Source organism: Vulpes lagopus, chromosome 9, assembly GCF_018345385.1.
Source record: "Vulpes lagopus strain Blue_001 chromosome 9, ASM1834538v1, whole genome shotgun sequence".
Lineage (NCBI taxonomy): Eukaryota > Metazoa > Chordata > Mammalia > Carnivora > Canidae > Vulpes > Vulpes lagopus.
In genome coordinates this window covers 28134398-28161480 of record NC_054832.1, presented here as the reverse complement: position 1 = coordinate 28161480, position 27083 = coordinate 28134398, and the positions used below count along the sequence as shown (strand labels likewise).

Here is a 27083-nt window from a genome sequence, read left to right as displayed (position 1 = left end):
CCGGGATTGAGTCCCATATTGGGCTCCCTGCATGGAGCCTGCTTCTCCCTTTGCCTGTGTCTCTGCCTCTATCTCTGTGTTTCTCATGAGTAAATAAATAAAATCTTAAAAAAACAAAACAAGACAAAACACCCCTTAACTTTCAAGTTGTAGATTATTACTAGGATCATTGCTATAAGCTAATAATATGTGTAATATATGAAGTGACCTGTGTAGATGCTTATCGGGCAAACAGGTAAGCCATACTGCTGACTCCTATAAATGCTTTCCATAATTATTAAATATTTATGATGGTTGGTTAATTCATTTATACTTTGATGAGGAGAACTGTATGGGAATTTAAAGTAAATCAATATTATTTAAAAGTATGTCCAAATAGCCAATTAGTGGTAAATATTCATTACTAAGTATTTTGATGGCAGAGCTACTTTAGTAACTCATTAGACAAAAAAAACAAAAAAACAAAAAACGATAGAGACTTTTAGTACTAACAACTTTAGGACTATTATGCTTTTATGAATATTAAAGGAACAAAAATAATTTTCCCCCTGTGAAAGGCTCTCTTAAATTTTCACATCTTTAATCAAGACAGAAACAGAACTAGGCATGAATAAAATATATTGGTTGCCTGAATTAAGATGACTAGAATTTACGTAAGATATCATTGCTTTTGCTTCATTTTTGGCTTTTATTTCATTTTATTATGAAATAGCCCAGTTTCTGGAACAAAGTGAACTTGGCACTGGTAAAATGAATCATTTCTCCCAATCTTTTTTTTTTTTTTTAACTTTTGGACATATTAGTATACACAGGACCTCAATGGTCCATTTCTGGAAGTGAGTGGATTTTAGTGCACTGTTCATGCCTTCTGCCTTTGCTGCTCTCTTACAAGTGCCTTGTTTTTTACCAAAGTCCGGAAGAAACTTTGGCCATGAATGACAGTGATGAGAGCCCCTCCTGGCTGCTACTGCTCAGCTCTTTCATCACGTACTGGCCGTGCCTTTCTCTGACATTAGCATGTCCCATGCTTCCATCAAAAGAAATCCCAGCTCCTCCCTAAAGGTGCAAATCTGCTAATTACTCAAATGGATTCCAGCACTTTTACAAGGCTCAACAGGCTTGCACATTGCTTCAGGAGGTCCTCCTTCTTGATTCTGATCCCAAAGCAGATAAACCCAAGCAAATGAAGTCTAATCATTTGAAATTATCCATTGCCTTTAAAATTATTTCCTTATGAGTCACTTCCATAAATTACTTCTTTTTAAAGAGAGATGGCCCAAATAAATAAAAACCCATGCTTCAGATTCACTAAACCAAAAAGCAAAAAAAATTTTTTTTGGAAAATGCTCAGACTCAAGGGGACAAAATCAAACCATTTCCAGTATTGAGAAACACTGTCAAGATTATAATTTATGTAAGTAAAAAGTGTTTTCTTGGTTCTATTATCATTTTGCCCGAGTTAAATAAGGATTATGTATAAGCCATATTTTCAGTGCTAATGATGTCAAGAATTAAGTGCTAGGGTCTGGTTAGAAATTGGGACCTGCGGGGCATCTGGGTGGCTCAGTTGTTGAGTGTCTGTCTGCCTTTGGACCTGGGATTGAGTCCCATCAGGCTGCCTGCAGGGAGCCTCTTTTTCCTTCTGCCTATGTCTCTGGTTGTCTCCCTGCGTCTCTCATGAATAAATAAATTAAATTAAAAAAATATTGGGACCTGAAATTATTTAGAATAGTGGCAGTTTAAGGAAGGCAATGGCAAGTTTTTTACCTGGAATGTGTCATCAATATTTACAGTTAGTATCTCCAGGGGAAGGTATTGAGAAGATGAAAACCTAAATAAATCTTTAACTATAGATACCTCGTACAGCATCAGAATCACTGCAGAAACTAGTGTTCACTCAACATTTCTTAACTGTCTAGTACTGTGCTTCATATTGAGGGAGAAATAATGGGAATATAGACATGATCTTTCATTGGTTAAACAAAGTGTTGGCACCGAACCAGCCTACTGGCATTATACCCAGCCCCCATATCAATGGCCCTCATAAATCAGCAAAAGGAGTTGGGTAAATATCACTTAAACAACATTCCTATAAACCAGCAAGCCTGTTAAGGCAAATCCATATGTAAGAAAATCGGTAACTTACTAGAAAAGTTTGGGATATTCTCGTTATGTCTGATGAGATCAACACTAACAAAGGAAAATAGTTTTGGAAAGGGCGGGGTCATTGATTTTCCTTTTCAAAAATTTTATTTAAATTCAATTTGCCAACATATAGTATGAACACCCCGTGTTCATCTCACCATGTGCCCTCCTTAATGCCCATCACCCATTTACCCCATGCCCCCACCCACAGCCATTATTTTTCCTATTAGAGGGAACAGACTTTCAGGTATGCAAAAGGAAGACCTGAGCAAAGGCAACAAAGGTTCATGTACCAGGGAGTCATCCGCTAGCCTGTGACACCTGAGGTATTTTTCTCTGTGCAGCACTGAAAAGGTGGTTCTTTTTTCAACAAGTCTTAATTTAAGACTCCTTTTCTCCTTTCCTTCCCCTTCCTTTCTCTTCCTCCTCCTCTGTAACTTCACGGTCAGAGTTGGAAGCAGATTGCTAGTCCAGGTGAAAGTAATACTCCTTCCCAAAATTGTATGTAAAATATTCTCCCTTGACATTTACTCCGAGATTCTAAGACTGAAGTCAAGTTGATACTCTTGATTATTCATGTCTAGTCTTACTCTGTGCCAAACTACATGTGGATCAAGCACATTTTACAGAGATTTATTTACTAAACCCACTTTGGTTAAACCCTTCGAGTATGCCCTCTGTTTTCCTGCTGCTACTAGCTAAATTTGTCCTTTGGAACCCATGGGTTTATATCCACAATATTTACAATTATGGCTTTTATTAGTTGTGTTAGTACAACGAAATTATCAATGACAAAAAATTCTAGTACAACACCATGAGGAAACTATTTCAAGGCAGGAAATGACAGAAATCCTGAATGACCTATCCAAAACGTGTGGAGTGTTTCAAATTTCCAGAAAAATGCCTGAGAAAAACAAAAACATTTCAGCCTGGTCTTGGCATAGGAAAGCTTTAGTGCAAGCCTTTAGGAAGAGCATGTAGAAGATTGTCAGTCTCTGGTGAGGGAGGAGTTTTTACATATACACACACACACACACCCCCTACATAACTGAGCTCTTTTTTTTCCATAATTGAGCTCTTATACTTCTTCATTATTTATGGTAAATATAACTTCATTTAAAAAAAACATAAAACAGGACCACGTTTCATGTTTACACATTGTGATCCATCTGAAAATACAGGATGACTTCCTTCTGGGGTCAATAATTTTAAATCTCACTTAAATGGGCCCAGGATGGTTCCTGGTGGAACAGGGGTAAAAGTGACCCTTATCAAGGCTACTTTTGATCACCATCTGTAGGGAAGGAGACTAATTCACATTTCTTCTTTGATCTACGCTAAGGAATAGGTCATTTTGTTCTTGCTGTTTTTTTGCTTGGAATCTGTCAGCATACAGGATTAAGCATATAGAAAGAATCCTCACAGATCCAGAAGTCCCAGAAGTCATGATCCCCCCAGAGTGCTGTAAGAAATGTACCTACTAAATAGTTTCCAAATCATTGCTTAGGGGGAAAAATGTTAAGGTCTGTAAGGACAGATGGGAGAAACAGGCATCTATTATAATTTTGTAGCCTGGAGGTTGTTTAAAAAAATGTTTTTAAATCTATTTTTCCTCTCTCTTTACATTACAAGCTCTTTGAGAATATGGGATATGGTTAATAATTGCACAACTGGTCTACTTATAATTCTGGAAAAAGGTGTAAGTATCTTCTAAAATAATTTGTGTCTTATTTTAAATTTACTAAAGGAATTTGATAAATTAAAGGAAATCTGTTGGGGTTGTTAAAATTTTAACTTAAACTATGACATTATAAAAGCAATAATTCTTAATGCAGAAAATCTAGATGGACTGCAGAAGAGTACACAGAAGGAAAGTAAAAATAAACAGAAAAGTTTCCTGTAACTGTTGTACCCAGAAAAAATACTGAACAATTTGGTCTATTTCTTATTGATCTTTTAATTATGCATATGGTTTACTTGCTCACTTGCTTTTTGCTTTGTTTCAACATATAGTATATTCAATTTCATTATTCTGATTTCTGAACACTTTCCCCTGGAACTTGTTAGGCTATAAAGAAAGAAGCTATTAAAGACAGGTGCTGGGGATCCCTGGGTGGCACAGCGGTTTGGCGCCTGCCTTTGGCCCAGGGCGCGATCCTAGAGACCCGGGATCGAATCCCACGTCGGGCTCCCGGTGCATGGAGCCTGCTTCTCCCTCTGCCTGTGTCTCTGGCTCTGTCTCTCCTTCTATCTCTCAAGAATAAATAAATAAAATCTTTAAAAAAAAAAAAAAAAAAGACAGGTGCTGATACAAAAAAGCCCACACTGGTCAAAGATGGAATAATCTGAGATCAGAAAGAACAAATAATTAATGCAATTGACTGATAGCCATTGGATAACACACACAAAATTTCTGTGAGTGCATAGTCATATAAAAAAATAAAACTAAAGAGAGAAAGTAAGATCCTTTCCACCTAAAAGAATCCCAACCTACTAGAAATCATTGGCAGTGACCCAGGGACCAATTTTTTGTATTGAAATTTCGCAATTAGAAGGAAAGAACAAACTAGCATAAATCCTGATTTAAAAACCATTTCTATACAAACTATATTTCAGTATAACTGAAATCCTTCATTGATACTGGGAAGTCCTTCCTTAGAGAAGCATCTGGTTAATGAAAATAGATGAAATGATTGAAACAGAAAGTTACTATTTTGTAATTATTTCTTTTTATTTTTAAGGTTTTATTTATTTATTCATGAGACACACACACACACACAGAGAGAGAGAGAGAGAGAGAGAGAGAGGCGCAGAGACACTGGCAGAAGGAGAAGCAGGCTCCATGCAGGGAGCCCGACATGGGACTCGGTCCTGGGACTTCAGGATCAGGCCCTGGACTTGAAGGCGGCGCTAAACAACTGAGCCACCCGGGCTGCCCTATTTTGTAATTATTTCTAATGAAATAATTGATTTAAATAACACACATAACGGATGAAACCATCAGACAATAGCCTGATGGAGAATTTACAGCGAAAGGATCAGGCCTTGCCCATCTGCACCCATTTTTAGCATCACCAATGTTGGGCAAACAGACATTATCTACCTTCTGACGGGATGCCAGATAAACACACAGCATTCCCCATGAGGTGTTCTTGCTCTGAAAATTTCCCCTGCATCTAACAAAGCTTTAAAGCTATTGTCCACCATATAAAATATATGGAGAACAGAGAGTAATGAGTCAAATCAGGGGCTGGCAAGCTGCAACCCGCAGGCGAATTCTGCTTGCTGCCTGCTTTTGTAAATAGAATGTTATTGGAACACAGCCATGCTGAATCCTTTAGATATTGTCTACTGTGGCTTTCAAGCTACAATGGCAGAGTTGAATAATTGTGCCACAGATCATCTGGCTAGCAAAGTCATAAATATTTACTATTTTGTTCTTTACAGAAAAAGTTTGTTGACCTCCAGGTTAAATGCTATAAGGAAGCAAACAGACACCTTTAAGACAACTGATGCTATTTCAATGTTCTCTATCATACTGAAGAATTACGTTAATTGTTCAGTCATGAAAATAGCACTATGATTATGTAAGAAAATGTCCATTTTTTAAAGAAATGCATGCTGAGGTGCATATGTAGGCATGATGAAATGACATGAGGTCTGGAGATTTGCCTGTAAAATGCTTCAGCAAAGTAAAAAAAAGAAAAACGGAATAAGTGTAACAAACGTGACAATATTTTGCTATTAATCTGGACAAAGTAGATAAGCAGTATATGGGGACTCATTGTAATATTCTGTTTTTAAATATGTTTTCAAAAGTCCCAAATGTTTTATTTAATTTCTCAAAAAAACATTATTTTAAACAAGTAATTATTTAAAATAGATATAAACATATCACTTAAAAAATCAATTCCATTTACAGCGGTTTTTAGGTTATTTCCAATTTTGTCACTATTATTGAAATTGCTTTAATAACACATTATGAAAATAAATCTTTCAGGCCACCTGGGTGGCTCTGTCAGTTAAGTGCCCAACTCTTGGTTTAAGCTCAGGTTATGATCTCAGGGTTGTGAGATGGAGCCCATGTTGGGTTCACATGCTGGGCATGAAGCCTGCTTAAGATTCTCTCCCTCCCTCTCCTTTTGCCCCTCCTCCTGCTCACAGGCATGCAATTTCTCTCCTCTCCCTCTCTCTCTCTCTTTCTCTAAAAATAAATAAATAAATAAATCTTTGGTCAAATTTTTTTATTACCTCATGGAATGTACATCCAAAGTGGAATTACTAAGCCTTCAAAGAATTTTGAGACAACTTAAATTCTCATTATTGAATCGGAGTATCCCACTTATAAAAATGCTGCCAATATTGAATACTATTGGTTTACATTTTTGCCAAGTAAATAATGAAAAATGTGTTTTTGATGTTTTAGTTTGCACATATTTAATTATTAGTGAGGCACAATGTCTTTCATATGTTTGCTGGCCCTTTTTACAATTCTATGAATTATTAGTTTGACTTTTTCTACTAACTGTTAGGATTTCTTATGGATCTGTAAGGAATCCTTATTTATGAAAAGCATTAGCCCTTTGTTATATTTCATTGAGTTTATTGTTTGTTTTTAATTTATTATGTTTTAACATTCAAACCTCTTTCTCTTTTTAGTTGTCAAATCTCTCCATATTTTCCTTTGCGATTTCTTCCAATCTTTTAATACTTAGAATATCCTTCTTCACTCCAAAATCAATCAAATATTTACTTATACTTTCTTCTAGATATTTAGAGTTTCATTTTTCATTCAAATTTAATCCATTTAGAGTTCATTTTAAAAGGCAGTGTGAGGTTAGATGTTAAATTTATTATTATTACTTAAGAAAAATTTTAGGAAATCTATTCTTTCCACATTACTTTGCAATGTTTTTTTGACAAAATTTTGAAAGCAATGAATAGTTTTTGCAAAGTGAATATATATATGCTTTTGTGTATATATACATTTAAAATCCACATCTTAAAGGATTAAGATTGCCCAAAGTGTGTGTGTGTGTGTGTGCGTGTGTGTGTATTACATAATTTCCTGATATTTAATTGAAGTGCCTACCAACCACTGTTATCAAACTTCTGGTGGCAATTATGATGACCAAGTCTCTACTTCAACATCCTTGCCCCAATTACATACAAGAATAAAACACTAGGTTCTAAAGATTACAAATAAAATATTTCTTCAAAGTCCAAGAAACATTTCTACAACTTCTGGTTCATTTTTGAATTAGATCGCAGAGCTCATTTGTTTTCCAAAATGCTGAACTAAACAATTCCAGAAGATGTACTTAAAAATAACGTCAGGCAGAAGAAAATGTGGTTTTGCCATAATGTCTTAAAACATTCCATTATGGCTCGATGCTGTTCAATGTTCAGTTGCATCATCTGGAGGACAAAATCACTGCTATTCTACGGAAACACTACTTTAAACTATAGGGAAATCTAGCTGATTGTTATGAATGACCGAGACTATTTAATTCATCCATCCAACAAATATTTATTACCTACTATGTGCCAAACACTGCTATGGGTGTTTGTACTCTTACTGTGCCAGCAATACTGTCATTTCTCAAGACAGTCTGATGGAGACATAAAATGTCATAGCCTAAACTCATGGTTAATCTGAACCCTGTGAAATTCTTACCACAAACCATTCAAATGGACTGAAAGGATGGAGATAAAACATAAAAGTGATATTTATTAAATAGCTATCACATAACACTAATTTTTAATAATATTTTATAGGTAGGACAAATGAGGCTCAGAGAGGTTAAAGACTCCACAGTCACACTGCTACCAAGTAAGGGACTCAAGATTCAAACTCAGGTTTGCCTGACTCTAAAGTCCTTGCTTTTTTCCACCACTAAAGGCTAGTTTCTTTCTAAATTTTTCTACCTATGTTTGTTCCAAGAGGAAACAGCAGCTATTCTGGGAAGGCCCAAATTAAAAACAGACAAAAGGAAGCTGTTAGAAAGAAGCCATCCCATAATAAACAGGCCACAAAAATTTGAGGCAAGAAATTTTAGCTGGTTCTAGTTTTCCAATATTCTTGCTTCAACACAGTAACCATATAATGTTTGCCATTCAGATAATTTTGCATTCTAGGTTTGGAACAGGAAAATTTGAACTTCTCATCCTTTACCTAATTTTAGCATCTTTTTGGAGTGGGAATTCACAAGTGATTTTGCTTCAGTATTATTCAATGTGACACTACCCAATACAATAGTCAATGCTAAAGTGCAAGAATCCTATCCATTCGTCCATCCACCCACCCATCCACTCACCCATCCATCTACTCATCCAAGTCTTCCACAAATAGCTACTGATTTCCTATTATGTGCCAGGTAGCCTTCTAGATATTAGTGATGTTATGATGATCAAGACTCTCTAAGAGCCTTGTCCTGAAGAAGTTTATGTTCTAGTGGTGGAAAGAGACAGTAAAAAAAAGAATTACATAGAGAAGATATTTGATTGTGATGTACTGTTAATGAAACAAATTGTGTGATATCATACAGACTAAATAGGTGGGGTGGGTGGGAAGTTATGTCATTTGACATGTTGTCATGGAAGGCCCTGAAGAGGTCATTCTAGCTGAGACAAAAAAAAAAAAAATGATCATGAAAAAGGAAGGGGAAAGAACTCCAGGCGGAGGGAACAACAATGGAGTTTGTGCACCAAGGAAACTGGAAGGAGGTTGGGCAGGTTGAGAGGGAGAGAAGGCTGATGAAAGATTGAAGGGACGCAATAGCCTGAGCATGCACAGGAGCACAGGACCATAAGACCAGGAATCCCAAATTTATGTTAAATGCGATGGAAGCCATAATGTGCATTAAGCAGATGACAACAATTTGGCTTGTGGAGGACACCCTGTAGTAATTATAATATACCTGGCTAATATCTGCAGAGTGCATACTAAGTACCTGGTATGTTCGAAACACTTAATACAAGTCTTAATTAACAGTCTAATATCCCTTGGAAACAGGCTAGTATCATCCTGCTTTGCAGAGGGCATATACAACTAGTACTAGCATTTATGCCACCAGCCTGAGGTTGTAGTCAGTAAGTGGTAGAACCATGATAAGAATCCAAACAGGCTAAGTCCAAAGCCTCCTTCTTAACCACTATGCTGTGGTTTAGGAATGAATGAGCCGAAGCAAATAAATGTGTGGAGGCCCTGGCCCTGGTGGAAATCAGAGATGACAGTGGTTTGACTAGGTGGTAGCAGGGAAAATTTTGAAGAAAGTAGATGGATTTGGAATATATTTGGGAAAAATAATCCAAAGTATTTAACTCATGATAATGAAAAATAGGAAGAGTCAAAGATGTCTTCAAGGTTTTTCTCATAAGCAACAGGTACATGGTGGTCATACCTGAGTGAGAGAAAAATGGGTTTATGAGTGTGTAGGGGCTGAAACCAAGAATTCTGTTTTTGAGGGGCACCTGGGTAGCTCAGTCAGTTAAGTGCCCGATTCTTGATTTTGGCCCAGGTCATGATCTCAGGGTTGTAAGATCAAGCCCTGTATCAGGCTCTGTGCTGAGGGTGGAGTCTCCTTGAGATTTTCTCTCTCTCTCTCTCTCTCTGCCCTTTCCCTACCTCATGCTCTCTCTCTTTAAAAAAAAAAAAAAAAAAAAATATATATATATATATCTGTTTTTGATATGTTAAATTTGAGGCACAAATTAACCATGACCTTGAAGATATCAAGTAGGCAGCTGTATATGAGAGACAGAAGCTTAGCGGACAGGCTGGGAACATCACCAACCTACAGGTGAGAAATTTAAAGATGGATACCCTTGGGGAGGGCAGGAGGAGAAGAGGGCATCGTGACACTATGAGGACAGGGAGACAGGGGAGCCAGCAATGATGCCCAAGGAGTGACTAGAGAGGCAGGAGGAACTTCAGAGGATTGGGACCACAGACGCTAAGGAGGAAAATCCTCCCTAAGGGAGAGGTTTGTTCAATTGTGTTGAGTGCTTCTGAGAAGTCAAGGAAAATGAGGGCAGAAGAGAGAAAGATCTGCCAGCATGGTCACCCACACACTTGACAAGGGCAAATCATGGAGTTCTGCTGTGAAGAGAAGCAGAGAATTATGATGGCAGGCACAAGGAGATGAGGAGTCAAAGCAGCTTATTTGCTTTTAAGAATGTGTATACTCAAGCAAGTGCATGTGTGAGCTGATGAAAATGAGCTGGGGAAGGAATGCAAATGAAGCACTTCCACCAAGACTTGTCACCTACATCTATAAAAATGGAGAGTGGAGTAATTATTTAATGAATGTCTCTCTGGTTTCTTGGAGACAAAATAATTATCTCACATGTAAACATTCCCAGGATTTCTGAGCTATTTTGGAGCTTCGAGTGCTCTCATACGTCATTCTGGTGCAGCCCTAGGCAGGAGAGGAAGACGAAGCAAAAGGAGGTAAGTTTCCATTTCTTCATAGGACTCGAGCTGTATTGGAAACAAAGGCCTGCCTCTACTGGTTTTTTTCCAAGCAGCAAGTTGTTTGATTTGTGTTAGCAGCCAGAGGAGAAGAAATTTGGAGAGGAAAACATCTTGGTCCAACTACATAGTTAATGTAGTGTGAGGAATGAATCTATGGAGTTCTGGTGAGGGAGTAGCTGGTGTGGAAACTGGGGAACCAGGGTGGCTATGTCACTGCCCTAAGACAGGTGCATCTGACGAGATGTGGGGAAGGAATCTGCCCCTCAGGCTTCCATTTCTTTTGCCAGGTCCTTTGTAGGGTTATGATCTTTCCAAAATAGGCATATTACTAATACATCTGACCTTCCCTCTCCTTAGCAATACAAGTTTATTTGCAGTTTCTAAGCTATGCCTTCTTAAAGACTCAGTTATTTATTTTTTTAAGGTTCCTTGGTGGGAGAAGTTGGAGAGAGGGAGATGGAAGGAGAACTGGAAGGATCAGAAGGAAAGAGAAGAGAGAGCCAGACACACAGACCAAGAAGTTATCTTGTAATCTCTTGAAAACTTTATAACAAGGATACTCCAAGCCACTCTATGAACACCTGAATTATAGTTAGCTGTCTTGTAGCAATGTAAAGATTTTTCCCCTTCCGTTCTATTTTTCTCATTGAAAATCTGAACATAGTGATAGTTAGGAAGGAGTAAGGGATACAAATGGAAGAAAGTTATGGAAAAAACAATACTCTTAGAGTTCCTGCAATTGCTACATTTGAGTTTTTTCTATTTGAAAAAAAAATTGTTTTAGATAATATATGTGTATCACGGTATTTACTTTGGAACAGAGAAAGAAGAGAATTATGCTCATATAACAGTCTACTTCCAGTGATATTCATAAAATACATTCCAAATTTTGAAGGTTAGCCCCACGGACAAAATGTCCATCTACAGAAGAATGACTGAATAAATGATGGCCCTCTCTAGAGTGGGATATGTGGTGTCATGACAATGAATGAGAGGACTTCTGTGTGCTGACAAGCAATGACAGGTACAGGTACTGCCTGGATACACATTCCTGGATGGCAAGAGTTCTGTCGGTAACTCTGTCCATCACTCTAGATCAGCTTCTGGGATAGTGCCTCGCCCACAACAGATGTTCAATAAATATTCACTTAACAAATAAATAGAAAGGATCACAGATCAATATAGCATGATCTCACTTTGGCAAAAAGCAAAACAAAATAAAACCTATAAATGTGATTACATCCACTCAAAGTGTTTGCATAGTTTTACTTCTTCTGAGTTTAAAAAAAATACAATAATTAGCATTAAAAATATAATTTTCACAAACAGCTCAGGGTAAATAGAAGGTTGAGTTAGGGTCCATGGGCTCAAGAATTCTGAGGGTTAGGTTAGTGTCTGTGGGGAAGGCTAACTGTAAGGGCACCCACACAAAAGACAGGATAAAGACTGAGCCAGCCAGGAAAAAGGAAGGCCCAGGAAAATTCACACTGAGCAGGAAAAAGCCTATAGGATGAGTTTCTGCAGGGAGGGGGGGGGGGGGGTGAGTGTTGGATGAGGCTACATGCAGAGCACTGGTATGCACTGGGAAGCTTGGTTTGGGCTCCCTAAAAAGAGGGAGAGCAGTCATTCAGACCTACAAATATAGAGAACAAACATTGTGGCCAGAGGGGAGACAAGGGGAAAGAGAAGGGAAAAAAAGGTGAAGGGGAGTGGGAACCAGAGGTTGCCAGTTATGGAATGAATAAGTCACAGGAATAAAAGATACAGCACAGGGAACAGAGTCAATAGGATGTTGCATAGGGACACCAGTGAGCATAGCATAAGGTACAGAGTTGTTGAGGTAACTCAACAGATTTAAAAACCATACCTCATGTGGTATGACAGAGGAAACCCTAATGTGGAATGTATCCTTCGGCTACCTAGTCTGACCTGTAAATATACTTACCTATATTCACATCCAGCCTTTCTTTTCTTCCTAACATGTCTTCTTGGGTCCACCCCCAGTCTTATTACAAAGTTAATACTTTTCTGTTCTCTCTCAATCCATCTCTGTGTCTCTCTCGTGCTCACTCTTCTCTCTCTCTCTCTCTCTCTATATATATATATATATATATATAAAATATATTATATTCTCTCTCTCTCTCTATATATATATATATATATATCTCCCTGTGTGTGTCTCTTTGTCTATTTCCCCTCAGCCTAGAAAACTTATCAAAATGCCTGTCATTTGATAAACACTGTCTTTACTACAAATGCAACACTTCTTTTTATTCTATTTACTCTTTCCTATTCCAGTTAAGCTTGTTTTAAAAAGTTGTCTACACTCTATTTGTCACCTTCCATTCATATCTTGGCCTGATGCAGTTAGGATCCATCTCCATGATCTTCTGGAATTATTTCTGTCTAAGAACACTGATAACCTAGTGCATTTATCTTTGAACACTTTTTAGTGCACCCCTTCCTTAATTTCACTGTGACATCAGAAACTGCTGACTACTTTCTTCTCAAAACTCTTCCATTAGCATTAGAGACACTGTCAGTCCTGGCTCTCCTCCTTCCTCTCTGAACTCTTCCTTGGTTGCCTTGATTTCCTTTTTTTTTTTTTTTTTTGTCTACTCTTGTTTTACCTCAGAGGTCTGGCCTTAGGCCTCTAATCTTTCTCCATGCACTGCCCTCAGGTAATACTATCAACTCCATGGACTTCAGCTACCAACATCTCTGACTTCTCTTTGGAGCTCCAGATCTTTCCCTTTATCTCAAATGCAACAATGGTTCATCTGAATTTGTTAACCTGACTCACTGTCCTCCCCAGTCCTGCTACGCCATTTGTGTTCATCCAGAGGAAAATGAGATAGAACACTTTCCTGCCCCTTCCACTTGCAATTGGCAGCTACGACCCACATGTTTTAGCCCCCAAATCCTCTTATATATCATGTTATCAGTCTTTAACTAGACTGCCACAATGGCCTTCAAACCAGGCAGACCCCTTACCATCATTCCTGCTTCCGTCCATATACTGACCAACACATAATCAGAAAGATTTTTCTAAATCATAAATCTAGTCATAATTCTTTCCTGCTGAAAACCCTTCCATGACTGCAATATCTTTAGGAATTGTAAAATGGCAGCCCATGAGCCACATTCAGCTGTTTATGCATGGGACTTAGCTAGCAGTTAGTCAAATACCTGAATTTTTAGAATTTTGAATATCGTTAGCAGAGGCACATGCTGTCCAGTTCTAGAGTCCCCTTTATTGTCATCTATTCAGGTGGCCCCACTTTCTATATTACTATTCTAGTTTCTGTATAGATCCTTGATCTCATGAATCAGGTTAGCACAGCATATAAAACCTTTCCTGATCTGACCTGGCCCACCTTTCCAATCTCATTTTGTGCTTTTAACTCAGGTCTGTGATGCCAAGGCTCTTGGCATCAGTTTATCCAGTGCACTGCACTAATTAATGTTACTTCTTTGAGTCCTTGGGTTTATGAAATGTGAGGCCAATGTGGATAATAAATGGAGCAAGAAACTCAAATTATAAGGAGGAAGTGTGTGTAGAGTGGGTGTAGGCAAAAGGGACAGGGAAACAAAACAAGTGAGTAAAGGTAGTTGTGTGAGAATTCTAAAGATGTGTTATCCCACTTATTTTCTGGCACCAGGGTTAAGGCAGTAATATAATTGATTTTTCATTCTCTGTGTTTTATTCATTATCGTTGCTTCAGCACAATTCTGATCCTCAGTAGGCATTTAATAAATGCTTACTGGATACTACATTTTTTGTGGAAGCTTGCAAAAAATGGTGAATATCCTGTTACTCCTAGGTTAGTTTCTCTTTTTCTCTTTCAATGAATCCACTGGGTATTCACCAACAGTGTACCCAGTATACCTACTTTCAGTATATCCCGAATCATCCTAATACCAAAGAAAGTAAATGCAAAAGAGTTAGAAGTATGCTAGAGATGGTAAATCTAGAGAAAGGATTATTTGGGAAAATAAAGGAAGAAAATGCTTTCTCCTTCCCCTGTACCTGTCTACTATTTGGACACAAGTTACACCAATAATGTAGATACAAGGAATATTAATGCTAAGACTAATGACACAGGAATTGTAAAAACAGAGTGAGAAGCTATCATTTCCAGGGAATGCAGAGGCATTTTTCTTGCCGCATGCCATGAGTTTAGTGTGTCTGGTCATCAGTTCTGTCATCTTTGATCTTTCTTCATTTTGTGAAGCCACTGGGGTAGGCTCCTCACATCCCTCATCCAAAATTCCCAAACCCACACAGACCACAAAGGACTGAACCTCAGACTTCATGAGGCATAAGAGTCATCTGGAAAGCCAAAAAAAAAAAAAAAACAAAAAAAAAAAAACCACACACAACAGATTCCTGGGTCCTCCCATTCTGTGATAATAGGTTAGGGTGGGGCCAAAGCCCCAAGTATTAAACAAGTTTTCCTGAGGATTCAAAAGTAGACAAAACCATTCTCTGAAATTGAGAAACAATTCATTGTTTCTCATTGTTCTAAAACATTGTTTTAGAACAATGTTAGTATTTCAGTACATAAAAGATTTTCATGTTAAGAACCATAACTTGCTCTTAGGCACGGTGCAATTCCATCACGATTACCATTCATTGTCCCCACTGCTATGTATTTCTTTTATTAGATGGCAAAAAAAATTTTTTTCTCTTGCCCTCCTAACTGCAGTCACTATATCCTCAAAGAAATACTGCCCAGGTACCCTTCATTTGTAACCTATATCTTTAGATACTTATTTCTGCAGCTGAGGCAGCTAAGCACTTGAAATCTCTATTATGCAATAGTGCCTGGGTCCCCTAATCATTAAAATGATACTAAAGTCTTAGGGTCTTTGTTTTTTTTTTTTTTTTTTTTGTCACAGCAGGTTGGCAGTCATTCAATTTTAATGTAATTCAGTATTATAGCTCACTTCAGTTGAAGCAGTTCACCTCCATCCTGATTATTGGGTTCAAAGGTTTACTCTATCCAGATGCCAAGTTTCCTCAACTGGACAAAAGCAAAGCAGAAATATTTCTGTTTGACAAGCCTGGCAAATTTCTGGAGGTACTGTCATGTCATAGCAGGGCACTCAACAGGTTGTAATTTGCCTTAATTGTCCTTCCCACAAACAGCAGCAATGATTACCTCTAGGTCACTGGCGCTCAAAGAAGGATTTCTTTCCAGCCACTGTAAAATCCAAAATACTCTCCACAAACACCTTACTCAGGACTCAACTGCAAAGAATCTTGGATTCTGACCATTTAGTGTACAGACCCGGCACATGTTTTTAACAGGTGAAATCACAAACTTGTCTACGTATCTATGTGTGTATATTCACAACATGGAGGTAACTTCAAGAAATCACTGGTCTCCCATAAAACAACCAGGGTTCTCTACACATAATTTGTTCTACCTGCCATGCTTACAAGGCACCCCCAGGAGAACTAGAATAAAACCCAGAGATCCATCTGCCTTCCAGCTGCAAGGGGTAATTATTACCACAACTAAGCAAGGAGGAATGCACAGCATGCTGCTAACCACATCAGGTGACTGATGGAGGTGACTGGCTGACTTACCCGTGTCAGGGGCTTTTCCAAGAGTGGCTGGAGCCACAGTAGGGTGACAAACAGAATCCACTACCAATGAAGAAAGGGAAGGAAAATTGTCAGAGGCCTAGATTCAATGGGTCACACCCGAGACACAAATCACAAAGGTGAGTTTTATCAATTCATGGGTATGTTACAATGAGAAACAAGTTGCAGTGGGTTGCGGGGACAGAAAATGGGCTGACGTCATGCCAAAACACTGGATTAAAAAAACTATTTAAAAATAAAAGAGGGGGGACGCCTGGGTGGCTCAGTCATTTAAGTGTTCAACTCTTTGATTTCAGCTCAGGTCACGATCTCGGAGATGTGGGGTTGAGCCCACATGTATTGGGCTCCGCAAGCAGCAGGGAGTCTGCTTGAGATCCTCTCTCTCTTTCCCTGTGCCCTTCCTCCTTCTCTCTCTCTCAAATACATGAATAAATCTTAAAAAAAAAAAAAGAGGGGACATGAAAGCAGATGTTTTCTTTCTACTGACTTATTATTAACTGTACTTCCTTCTGAATTCTTTTTTTTCAAACTTCAGTTAATATTACTACGAATATATATTTTGCTTGCCATGCACACAAAATCGGGCCTGGCCTCCAATATCATATAAACTTAACTGTACCCAATTAAGGTCACAGTGACTAAGACTAAAAACAAACTGTAAAGAACAGACTCATCAGGAGAATGTTATGGGAGTGCAAAATGTACGTGCTGATGAACAAAATATACGCATATCTTCCAAGAAATTCTGTTAATAAGAAGCTATTAAAAGAAACGCTCTTTGGGGATACACCCCAAATGAATTGCAAAAGGTCACACACAACTCCTCTCTGAAATGAGATAGATACAACATACAAATTAGCATATAGAATATCAAGTCATTAAATGTTCCTTGTCAAGACTCCCTTGGGAAGATAAGGGGAAGGCAGTGGAGTGGGGGAAGGAATAGAGAGAGTAGGCAAAAATGGACAGGTCACTTTGAAAATACATGCTTTCTGGTCTTTTAATTTCACAGATCAGTAAAATTAAAAGGAAAACATAAGGTAGATGTGGAAAACACACCAACATACAGTTAGTTGTCATTTATTTTGCTCAAGTTTAACCACCATCCACCATCATGACTTTTGTTATAATAAAATATAACATTATGAAAAACATATATATGTAATATATAAAGGATAGGATATATATAAACATGTATAAATAAATGCAACATATTTATATAAATATGTATGTGTGTATACATATGTATTGTATATGTATATATGTATATATATTGTATTGTATATGTGTGTACATATATATACATATATATATATTCCTTATGTAATATATAAAGGATAGGGAAGCCAGACTCTCGAAATAAAGGATAATTCTTTGTATTAGGTAAATTTAGTTTCATGTAAACTCACCACATCCTTTTTTAAAAAACTGAATATCTTAGAACATATGATGCTCTTCACAATTAATGCCTTTGACACAAATTTGGGGAAAGAGTCCAGTTTGCAGTTCTGAAAATGTAGTTTTCAAATTACAGGAATCCCCCTAACTCTGCATGTCCCCTTTCACATTGATGAATTTGATGATTTTTAAAGAACACAAGCTAAAACATAATGATCACCATAAGGTTATGAAGCTGCAGCAGCAACAGACACCTCTAAATTAGTTTAGGTTAATCCTAGCAGAGGATGGCATTTTTCACATTTGCATGTACCTTGGTCTGTAACTTAAATGCCATGATGAAGCAGCCAACACACATTCTGGCCTCAGTGTTAAAGTGGCTGGATTAAAACCAGCTATTTCCCCCTGCTGGTAGACATGTTTTACATTCTCTACCTCAATGCCTGTAGCTTTAATGCTCCCCATAGAACTAAACCCATTTATTTCCCATCCACCAACTGACCTCCTAAAGCATCATTAACACGCCCCCAAAGGGGGCTCCCGTCAATTTTCGTCAGCCCAGCACTCAAAGCTGTTGTGGGGTAGGGGTGTATCAGAGGAAAGGAAGGCAGAGAATGAAAGGGATGGACCCAAACCTTGGGGAAGCACCGACACAGAAAGATGAGGCCTAGGAAGAGAGGGAATCCTACCTGGAGGCAGGATGCAAGGCCAAAGATGGAAAGACCGGTTTATAGATGCCCATAATTAGATGCTTCTTTCACTCAATTCTCAGCTACTTAATGGCGGAAGGATCAATATCTGCTTTCGATTTTCATGTACAGCATTATGGCCTTAGTGGGAGATGGGTCTCCTGGGAAGGAGAGATCATCCAGGAATAGGTCTTGGAGAGAGTGAGTCATAACCAAAATTAGTTATTGTATTGGTTTGCCTAATGTATTTTCTAAAACATATGTAGAATTTTTCTTTTGTTTCAACCATCCCTTTTTTTTTTTTTCCCAACACTACTCACCCTGAAGTCCATATTAGAGAAGATATCAGGGATAAATGTGTAATGGAGTTATGTAAACAAAGAGTGTCAGTTTGAAATGATATCCCCTGGGTTCACCCACACTCTGACAAAACAATGCCTGAGCTCCAAAATGGAGTTAAAGCAAGCAGCACTGCCTTCTGCAAACATGTTTCCAGGTTTTAGGTATCTTCGTGTTTTCTCCTTGGAAGAGTATCAAACAACCATCAGTGGGTCTTCATTTTAAGCTAGATTCATATAAGCCAAATGGCAAGAAACAAACTCTAAAATATATTTTGATAGAATTTTTTTTTCCAGAATCAAGAGAGAGTCTGAGGCTTTACAGAGGAAAAAAAAAATGGTAGCATAGTATTTCCAATGTACAATTTACACATGGGATAGATTTCATGAAATTACGTTAAGAAATCCAAAGCTGCACTTAAAGGAACCCTGAAAAACATACTGGATACAAAAATAATGGAATATCGGAACCTGCTAAAATGGGGCATTAATCATGGCATCTTGATTCACATGTCCCTTCTCATACCTGTGTTAACCTCCTAATTACATTTTCCCTAAATAAGCTCTAAAGAATATCCACTATGAGACATTCTTCATTACTCACAAGACAGTCACTCTTTTAAATTTCATCCAATTTTCTGATACTTCCTAAAGAATGCAAGTTGTTCGAAGTCATGTCCTTTCATGGGTCATAACAGGTTCTGTTAAGTGATCATCAGGAGCTCTGAAGAGATTTGTGCCTTTACCAAACGTGTTCACAACTATAAGGAAACTTCCTAAATCATGTGCTCAAACTGACATCCCTAGTTCATCTTTTTAAGAACCATCATTTACTAAGCATTTCTATCAGCCAGGCACTGGACTAGGGAGTACTTTCAGGTCATTCAACCTTACAGCAGCTCTATAAGGTAGGTGATGATTCCATTTTATGGATATAATAACTGAGGCTTACGGAGGTTAAGCAACCTACCCAAGGTTATTAAGCTTCTAAAATGCTGCAAAGGTCAAGGATTCCATCTCAGGTCTGGCAGATTACAAAGCTCGTGTTTTTTCCCTCTAAACTACAAGGTCAGGCCGGCCCTGGGACATAAACCTCCTTGACCCTGACCTCACCTATTAGGAGTTGTTTCATCTTTGGGGATTCTATAATCAGATGTGCGCAGGCTTAGAAAGGTTGCTTGTATAAAAACGCAAGCTAATACATTTCCCAGATTTATTGAAGGAATAGTTTTTAAAAGAGTCACAGGAACAAAAGTTAGAGCTCATGTAGTAAATTATAAACTAGAAGAACATCTAAAACAGGTGCAAATTTCCATTAGGGTTGAACCAAATGAACCTGCTGTATGTGAAGGTCAAAAGTGGTCAAAAAAGGTGCAACCTAGGACAATTCATCCTGATAACAGAAGTGTAGATGTAGGCTCTAAGGGGCACACTCCAGCCCATTCACAATGCACCAGCAGAGCACACACTTCTTGATTGTGTGTGGCTTCCATGGGTACTATACCTGAGCAGAAGCTATTGCTGCTAATGGTCCTCGCTGAGCGCCCAGAGCTGCTGGCGTTGAACTCTCTGCTCTCTTCCTCAGAGAAGGGAGACTCAGAGGCGGGGGACACTTTGTGCTGTTGCTGGGGCAGATGGGGCCGAAGAATCAAACGGGGAATTCGGCTTCGGGAAATCTCCTTCTCATGATGCTGCACTCTCTGCTCCTTCTCAAAATTGGACATTAAAAAGAAAACAATAGGAAACTTGTTTCCTCCTCTTAACTCTTGTTTGTTTCTTCTGGGCTGTCTATGAAATCACATTTCTGAATATTGAATCTTCACAGAGCAGTCCTTATCTCAGCTGCTTAAATGAGCACCAAAACTCTGCCACTGAGCTGATCTTTCCAATCTACTGAAGAGCATACTTGAGAATAGGTGTGTGTGCATGATGCGCGTGCACACATACACACACACACACACTCTTCCACCCATTAGCAGAAAAGCCATTCCATTCACCCATGCGATTCCTAACTCACCTTCCCACTTTGGGTTTTTTCTATCACATTCAAGCTTCTACTTCTCTCAAAGGTTCTTTATTACTCACAGTACACTCCAGCTTGTTACCTGATTTCCTCTAGACTTCCATTTTGCTTTCCCTGAATTAGCTGTGACAATTTGATTTCTGCTTTCCAGTCTGCTCACAGAGCAGTCCCTATATACCTGGAACAATTCTTTCCCGATAGATCATGCAGACTTATCTTTCAAATCCCTCCTCTTCTGGCCAGGATCTTAATTATTCATTAATATCCTGGTACACAAGGCTTTTTGCCAACAGAAAAGCAAACAAAAATCCAATACCCAGTAAGATGGCTCCACCTTTAACATCATGTTTAGCTTTTGTTTTCCTTACAGGACACCCAGGAGAAGAGCGTTTTCTCTCTCTCTCCCCTTAAAAAAACACAGAATTAAACACAGAGGGCGATGGCTTGGTTTTAAAAATGCATAAAAAGTATTATCTTGGCAAGGTTTTCCAATTTTTGAAGTGCTTTCCCAACCGTTATTGCATTTGATCTTTACAACCCCAACTTAAATCCCTATTTACAGATGAGGAAACTGAGGCTAAAAGCTTATGCAATGAGGCATATCACCTAGATGTAGAATGAGCCTTAAGCCCAGTGTTTTTCGGGGTCACCACCACCCTGCCTAATTAAAATGGATTCCTAGGAGGAGCCCTTCGCAAAAAACTCACCGCTCCCTCCAAGCTCTGCAATCCAAAAAGGCCTTTGGATTGGGTAACAAACAGTGTTTGGAAACATGACCTCCCGCCCATTTCCCCGCGGCTCACCAGGCAGGGTCGCTGCCAAAGTCAACACCTCGGGAGGTCTGCACAGCGCAGGAACCGAGGGGAAAGCTCCTGAGGCCGCTCAGGCATCCAGCCCATCCAGGGCGAAAGCCGCGCCCAGCCGCTGGACCCGCGCTGCGCATCAGTCACCCAGCAGGTATCCCACGTCACCCGCCCTCGGCACACTGCAGACCCTGGACCGATGCTGGGCTGCTGGCACGCTGGGGACCCTATTGCCGTCACCGGATCCTTTTTATTCTCATCACACACCAGGCATCGTTTGGGAGCCGGATCCCCAATCCCCAATTTCAGGAGACGGGATTAACCCTCCGAAGTCATCTTTTAGTCCTCGCGTCCACACGTCAACCCCTCAAATCTTTTCCTGCTGTGCCATCCCGGTCGCAGCACCTGAGCGGATGCCCCTCTGCCCTCCCAGCGTCCCCCCCCGCCCCCCCCGGCTCACCCCGCTCGCCCACTGCCCGCGGCGCCCACCCTCCCTCTGCGTCTCCGGCGCCCGCGGAGGCTGCCGCCCGTCCCCCGACGTGCCCTCCTTACCTTGGGCTCCCGAAGGGGTCCCATCGCTCTGCCGCCCGCCGGGTCCCCGCGCCGCCGCGGCCGCCGTCCGGGAGGAGGCACCTGCGGGCACGGAGCGCGGACGCTGCGCTGAGCGGGCGCGGGCGCGGGCGCGGGCTGCGGGGGCGGGGGGCGGGCTGCGGGCTGCGGGCCCCCCTCGCCGCGGCCGCCGTGCGCCGGGCTCCGAGGGCGCGCCCCGCCGCGCCGCCCCGCCCCGGCCGGACACGTGGTGCCGCCGCCTCCCCGCCTCCCCGCCTCCTCCCTCACCTGCCCGACCCCGGCGACCGCTGGCGCCGCCCGCCCGACCCCCACGGGCAGGCCGCGGCCCGCACCCCCAGCCGGGAGGCGCCCGCCCCCTCTTTGGCACCTGGGGTCCGGCTGCAGGGGGTGTCCGTCTGGCAGGAGAGCGGAGAAAGCTGCGACATCCCCGAGGGCCAAAATGGAGAAAGTTCTTCCCTCGCGGCCCCCCCGCCGTCCCGGCTGCAAGTCGCCGTGCGGCTCCCGGTTACCTCGCCCGAGCGGCGGGGCGGGCCCCTGCACCCGGCCCCCAGCCAAGCCGGTGCTGCAGGACTGACACAGCGTCTGGGTCAGGGATGGGGGGGGGGGGGCAGAAGGGCCGGGAACGAGCCGCAGGCCGCTTCCCAAGGGCGGGGAGGCCTCTTCTCCGTCTCTGCCCCGCAGCGCCTGGAATGAGCCCCAGGCACAGGGCAAGGGGAAGGACCCTACACCTGAACTGGCCGCAGACCGGCTGCTCGGCAGCCCCAGCCCCCTCCCAGCTGAGCGCTTCACCGCGAAGTCGGACCTCTCCGGACTTGAGTCTATCCCCGTTAAATCGACGGATAATAATACCTACCTTGAGGGTAGCTGTGAGGATTAGATGGGGAAAACAAAACAGCTGTCCCCACTTTATTGAACAGAATTTTACAAAGGCCCATTAAGTCACCCCTTCAATATTTCCTGTGGCCTCTTACTTGACAGGCAGAAAAAGCATTTGTGAGGCATTCAATTTTGTTCAAAAAAGCTCAAAACCCTGTCCAACGGAGGACTTAAAATAGAAACCAACAGCTAGTTCATGGGCCTTCTTATGAACACTCGCTATAATCTTATCTAGTGATGGAACTCAACATTAAGGATGACTTAGACGCCCTTCTTTCAGAATTGAAGGATATTTTTAGCAGCAATGTGGACAGGAAGCAGTCTGATCCTTACACCCAGTGTTATACATGGGAGGACTATAATCCTTGAAAATTGTGTTTGAACCACCACCATCCCCATTTGTCTGCCCTCCAAATAGCATTTTTCTGAGGTCCTCAAATCTCAAATCTAGGAATAAGCAGTGTGAGTTGAGAGAGCCTGAAATCAGAGGATTAGCGAAATCAATTTGTCTTTTTCCTAAATCCCTAAAGAAATTTTATCCCATACATCTTCCTGCCTTTTCAATCTACTTAGATTTCTTAAGCAGTGAGTTTGGTAATCTAAGAATCCTTTATCTGGAGGGAGGGGGTGATTTCTAATTCATCATACTTTCTATACCCACACTGTCTTAGATAAGGATTTCAGGAAACTGATGGTCCAGGATGATTCCTACAATGTTATTTCCAAAATTATGAGCTCAAGGACACACATACTATGACACAGGGATGTACTGTTAAGGCCAAAAGGTGCTTCTAAGTTCCCTACGGAGAACTGAGAATTGAGTCTGGGGGCCTAAGGGTAGAAAAGCCCACACTGAGTTGCCCCAGTCAGAACCTCAGAGTCATTCTTGACTTTTTCATCTCCCTCACATGGCCCCCACATGGCAGAAACCACCAAGTCATCTCCATGCTACTCCAGTACTAATATCTTGAGTCTGATTACTTCTGCCCACTGTTCAACTCTACTATTTTCATTTAGAGTCTAAACCACAAACATCCCAGATTATTGTAGCAGTGGTCTAACTGGAGTTGTCTTGCTTCCAATTTTGCCTTTTTTTCCTTTCTTGCCAGTTCTTAAATTTTTCCACGAGGCCTTTTCAGAACCACCAAATCAAGCTATGTTTCTTCATTAACACCCATTAATGACTTCTCAGTTGTCCTCCAAATAATATTCAAACTCCTGAATGTGGCAGAGAGGCCTTTTATGATCTGGTCTTGTGTTGCCACTCCTCATCCACCCACCCTCTCTCCTTTACCTACCCCCACCCCTTGGCTACTCTGCCTTTACATTCACATGGATAACACTAACACTCAGAGTGTAGAACTTTCAATTCTCTGGAAGTATCATGCTTTCTCATTCCTCTAGACTGTTCACATGCTGGTCTCTTTTGTCTAGAGCATTTCTTGCATCTCACTCTCCTTAATCCTCTTCGACTCCTAAAGATACATTAAGTTTCATTTTAGAGACAGCGTCTTCCAGGAAACCTCCCCTGATCCTCCAAGGTCAGTCCTTACATATATGCAGGACACTTGTTTTTTAAGTACCCTGGGAGAGCTGTTAATAATCTTGTTTCCGAATTCCCCACTTATTTGCCTGTCTTCACCAGGGGTCATAGGCAGTGCCTAGTACAGGTCCCGTCATGCAATAATAGGTGCTCAATATACAACAGTCTGATGAACGAATGAACGAATGAGTGAATTTTATAACCCCATTAGGAGCCCATCGATACAGAATAAAGAAAATAGGCACAATTCTGTTTTGCAAATGACTCATAAAGCCACTTCCAATATGTCTTTGTATTTGATGATGGGGTGTGTGCCTTAAAAATCCAACATGTGTTCAATGAAAGCTTTTACTGCAGAAGTGCAGGCAGTGAGAGGCTGTGCAGTAGCCCTGCTGTCACCATAGCAACCTGCAGAAGGAAAGGCTGATGATTTAGTGTTCTAACGTCTCTTTGCTCTGTACTTTTGGAACACAAGCCTGTTTTTCTGCTGTTCTAAAAGGCAAGTTTTAAAAATGATAATATCTATGCTCCCTTTAATTTCATTCAAGTGTTTCTCACGTCATTAAGAATAATGTCTTATAGGGTTTGGATTATATCATCAAAAAGATATAATCTAATCGAGTATATTATATTCATCTTTCATCTGCTTTAAAATATTCTCATGCATCACTTTCCATTGCTACTTACTTATTTTGTTGTTTTGTAATTTTGTGGTTTTTCCTTTAGAAATGAATGTAATGCTGCTTTTTAGAGACTATCAACTGCTTTAGAAAGCTAAAACCCTTCAAGATTATAAATAATATCCCTGTCCGGGCCTCGGAAGGAAAGGGAGGCAGGGTGTTATAGATTGGGGGAAAAGGAGTACATACAGGTAATTACGCCCCCAAATTTGGGATCTATTATTTAATTCTTTGTTAATGCAAAATTTATAATTAAATGAATGATATCTTTCATCTGCACAAAACTTTATATTTTCAGAGCTCTTTCACATATGTAATCTCATTTGAGCCTCACAAAAATCCTGTGAGGCACATGTGGCCAATCCCTGAAATAGATGTGATGAAGGACAGGTTTTTATCGATAGGAAACTGCCACCACCCCCCTCCCCAGACTGCAAACTTAACAGAAAAGACAATACATAGACATGCACTGCAAAGAGAAAACGAATGCACCATACAACCAGACCCATCACAGTCCCCCACATCTGCTCTCCCTCATAGCTCACCTGCGTGTGCTGAGGGCTTCTCCAGACTCAGTCAAGGCTGACAAAGCACCATCTCCTAATCCTATCAGCTGTGCAAGCTAGCGCTGCCTTCTGTCTCAGTGACCCGATGTTGGGTGATCTGCACAGCAACAAGGAGCAGCTGACGTGCTTTACCACACGTCATGAGGAGAAGAAACTGAATTCTGGGGCATCCTGGGATTTTTTTTTTTTTTTTGTGGTGGAGTGGAGACCCATATTTTTCTTACCAGAAAGAGAGCTGTCCATTTTCCCTTAGAAGCATGTATGAGTGATCAGCCCTCCTCTGATTCTATGTGTATTATTATTATTACTATATGGTTAAGGGATTTTGATGTTGTAAAACTGTAATGAGTAGAATTCTGTGAGATGGCTCACCGAGGAGGGGGCTTAGAGAGTACCTGGGACAGAGAGGGAGTGGGTAACCTGAAGCAAGGCCAGCTAGAACATCCAGTGGATTCAGAGGGTGTCAGTTATCTCTGCTCTGCAAATGAGTCTTCAGTCAAAGGCACTTCTCAGATGAAGAACAGGAATTAAGGGAAAGTCCAGGGAAAAAGCCGGAGGCTGAGGGTCAGGAGTTGCTTTGAAGGATGGTATGGATACAGTCTTCCACTTGCCAGATGGGGGAGCAAACGTAAGGTAATCCTCCCTAAATGCCATCTGCTGTTTGTGGCCTTTTGCCCATTTTTGAGAAGAGGAGGAGATACTAGCTGAAGACACAGGGATGGTGATTGTGTTGAACCAACTGGGGACACGTGGTTAAACAAGTACATATATACTTATTAGGACAGCAGATTAGAATGACTGAAACTAAGATGCTCTGGAAAGTGTGAGTGTCAAGGTTGCCATCTGGATAGGAGAAACTGAGTCTTGACATTTACCTAATGAAAAGTTTTTAATGACTAGATGAGACAGCACAATGTGTGGGTCTTATGGACTTGCAGAAAGGGCAAAGGAAGTTATCTGTAAGGTAGGCATGGGAAGGCCTAAATCCAGAGGCTGAATTCTGGGCTGAGAGAAAATCACCTTCCATACTCAGGAGACCAAGAGACCAAGAAACACGAGAAGCACAGGGTGGCCGAACATTATCTGAACCCAGCTGGGATAGCTACCTTAAGAGAAGATGAAGCTGAGACTCTTTTCACACACCCAGAGGCAGAGCAGCTACCCCAGGTTAGAGGCTCTGAAGGATTCATTCAGCATCCAAACCAGTCTAGGTTTAAAAATTTATAATCTGTGTTCCCAGAAAGATCTGTGGCTAGATTTGAGTTACATTAAGATAAAAGAACCTATTCTCCATTATATTGCTTATTTACATGATTTTGTACGTTTCTTTCCTTTTTTTAGATTTTATTTATTCATGAGAGA

At 40.6% G+C, this 27083-nt stretch overlaps 1 protein-coding gene across 7 annotated transcripts in view; it reads right to left on the bottom strand.

Annotated features, from left to right (window-relative positions):
• The window catches only part of SYBU (syntabulin), a 75404-nt gene extending 49594 nt beyond the window's left edge, over positions 1–25810 (bottom strand). The window contains exons 1-3 of one of the 7 annotated variants that reach the window (XM_041769056.1): positions 25701–25810; positions 22039–22119; positions 20165–20369 (exon numbers count right to left, since the gene is read on the bottom strand). In XM_041769056.1, the coding sequence (XP_041624990.1) occupies positions 20165–20369; positions 22039–22062 (229 nt within the window). In that variant the 5' untranslated portion in view covers positions 22063–22119; positions 25701–25810. Of the gene's footprint in view, positions 1–20164; positions 20370–22038; positions 22226–22423; positions 22581–25700 lie in introns of those variants that run through there. The other 6 variants (XM_041769055.1, XM_041769058.1, XM_041769060.1 and 3 more) reach the window with 6 other exon arrangements.
• Between the last annotated feature and the right edge of the window lie 1273 nt (positions 25811–27083).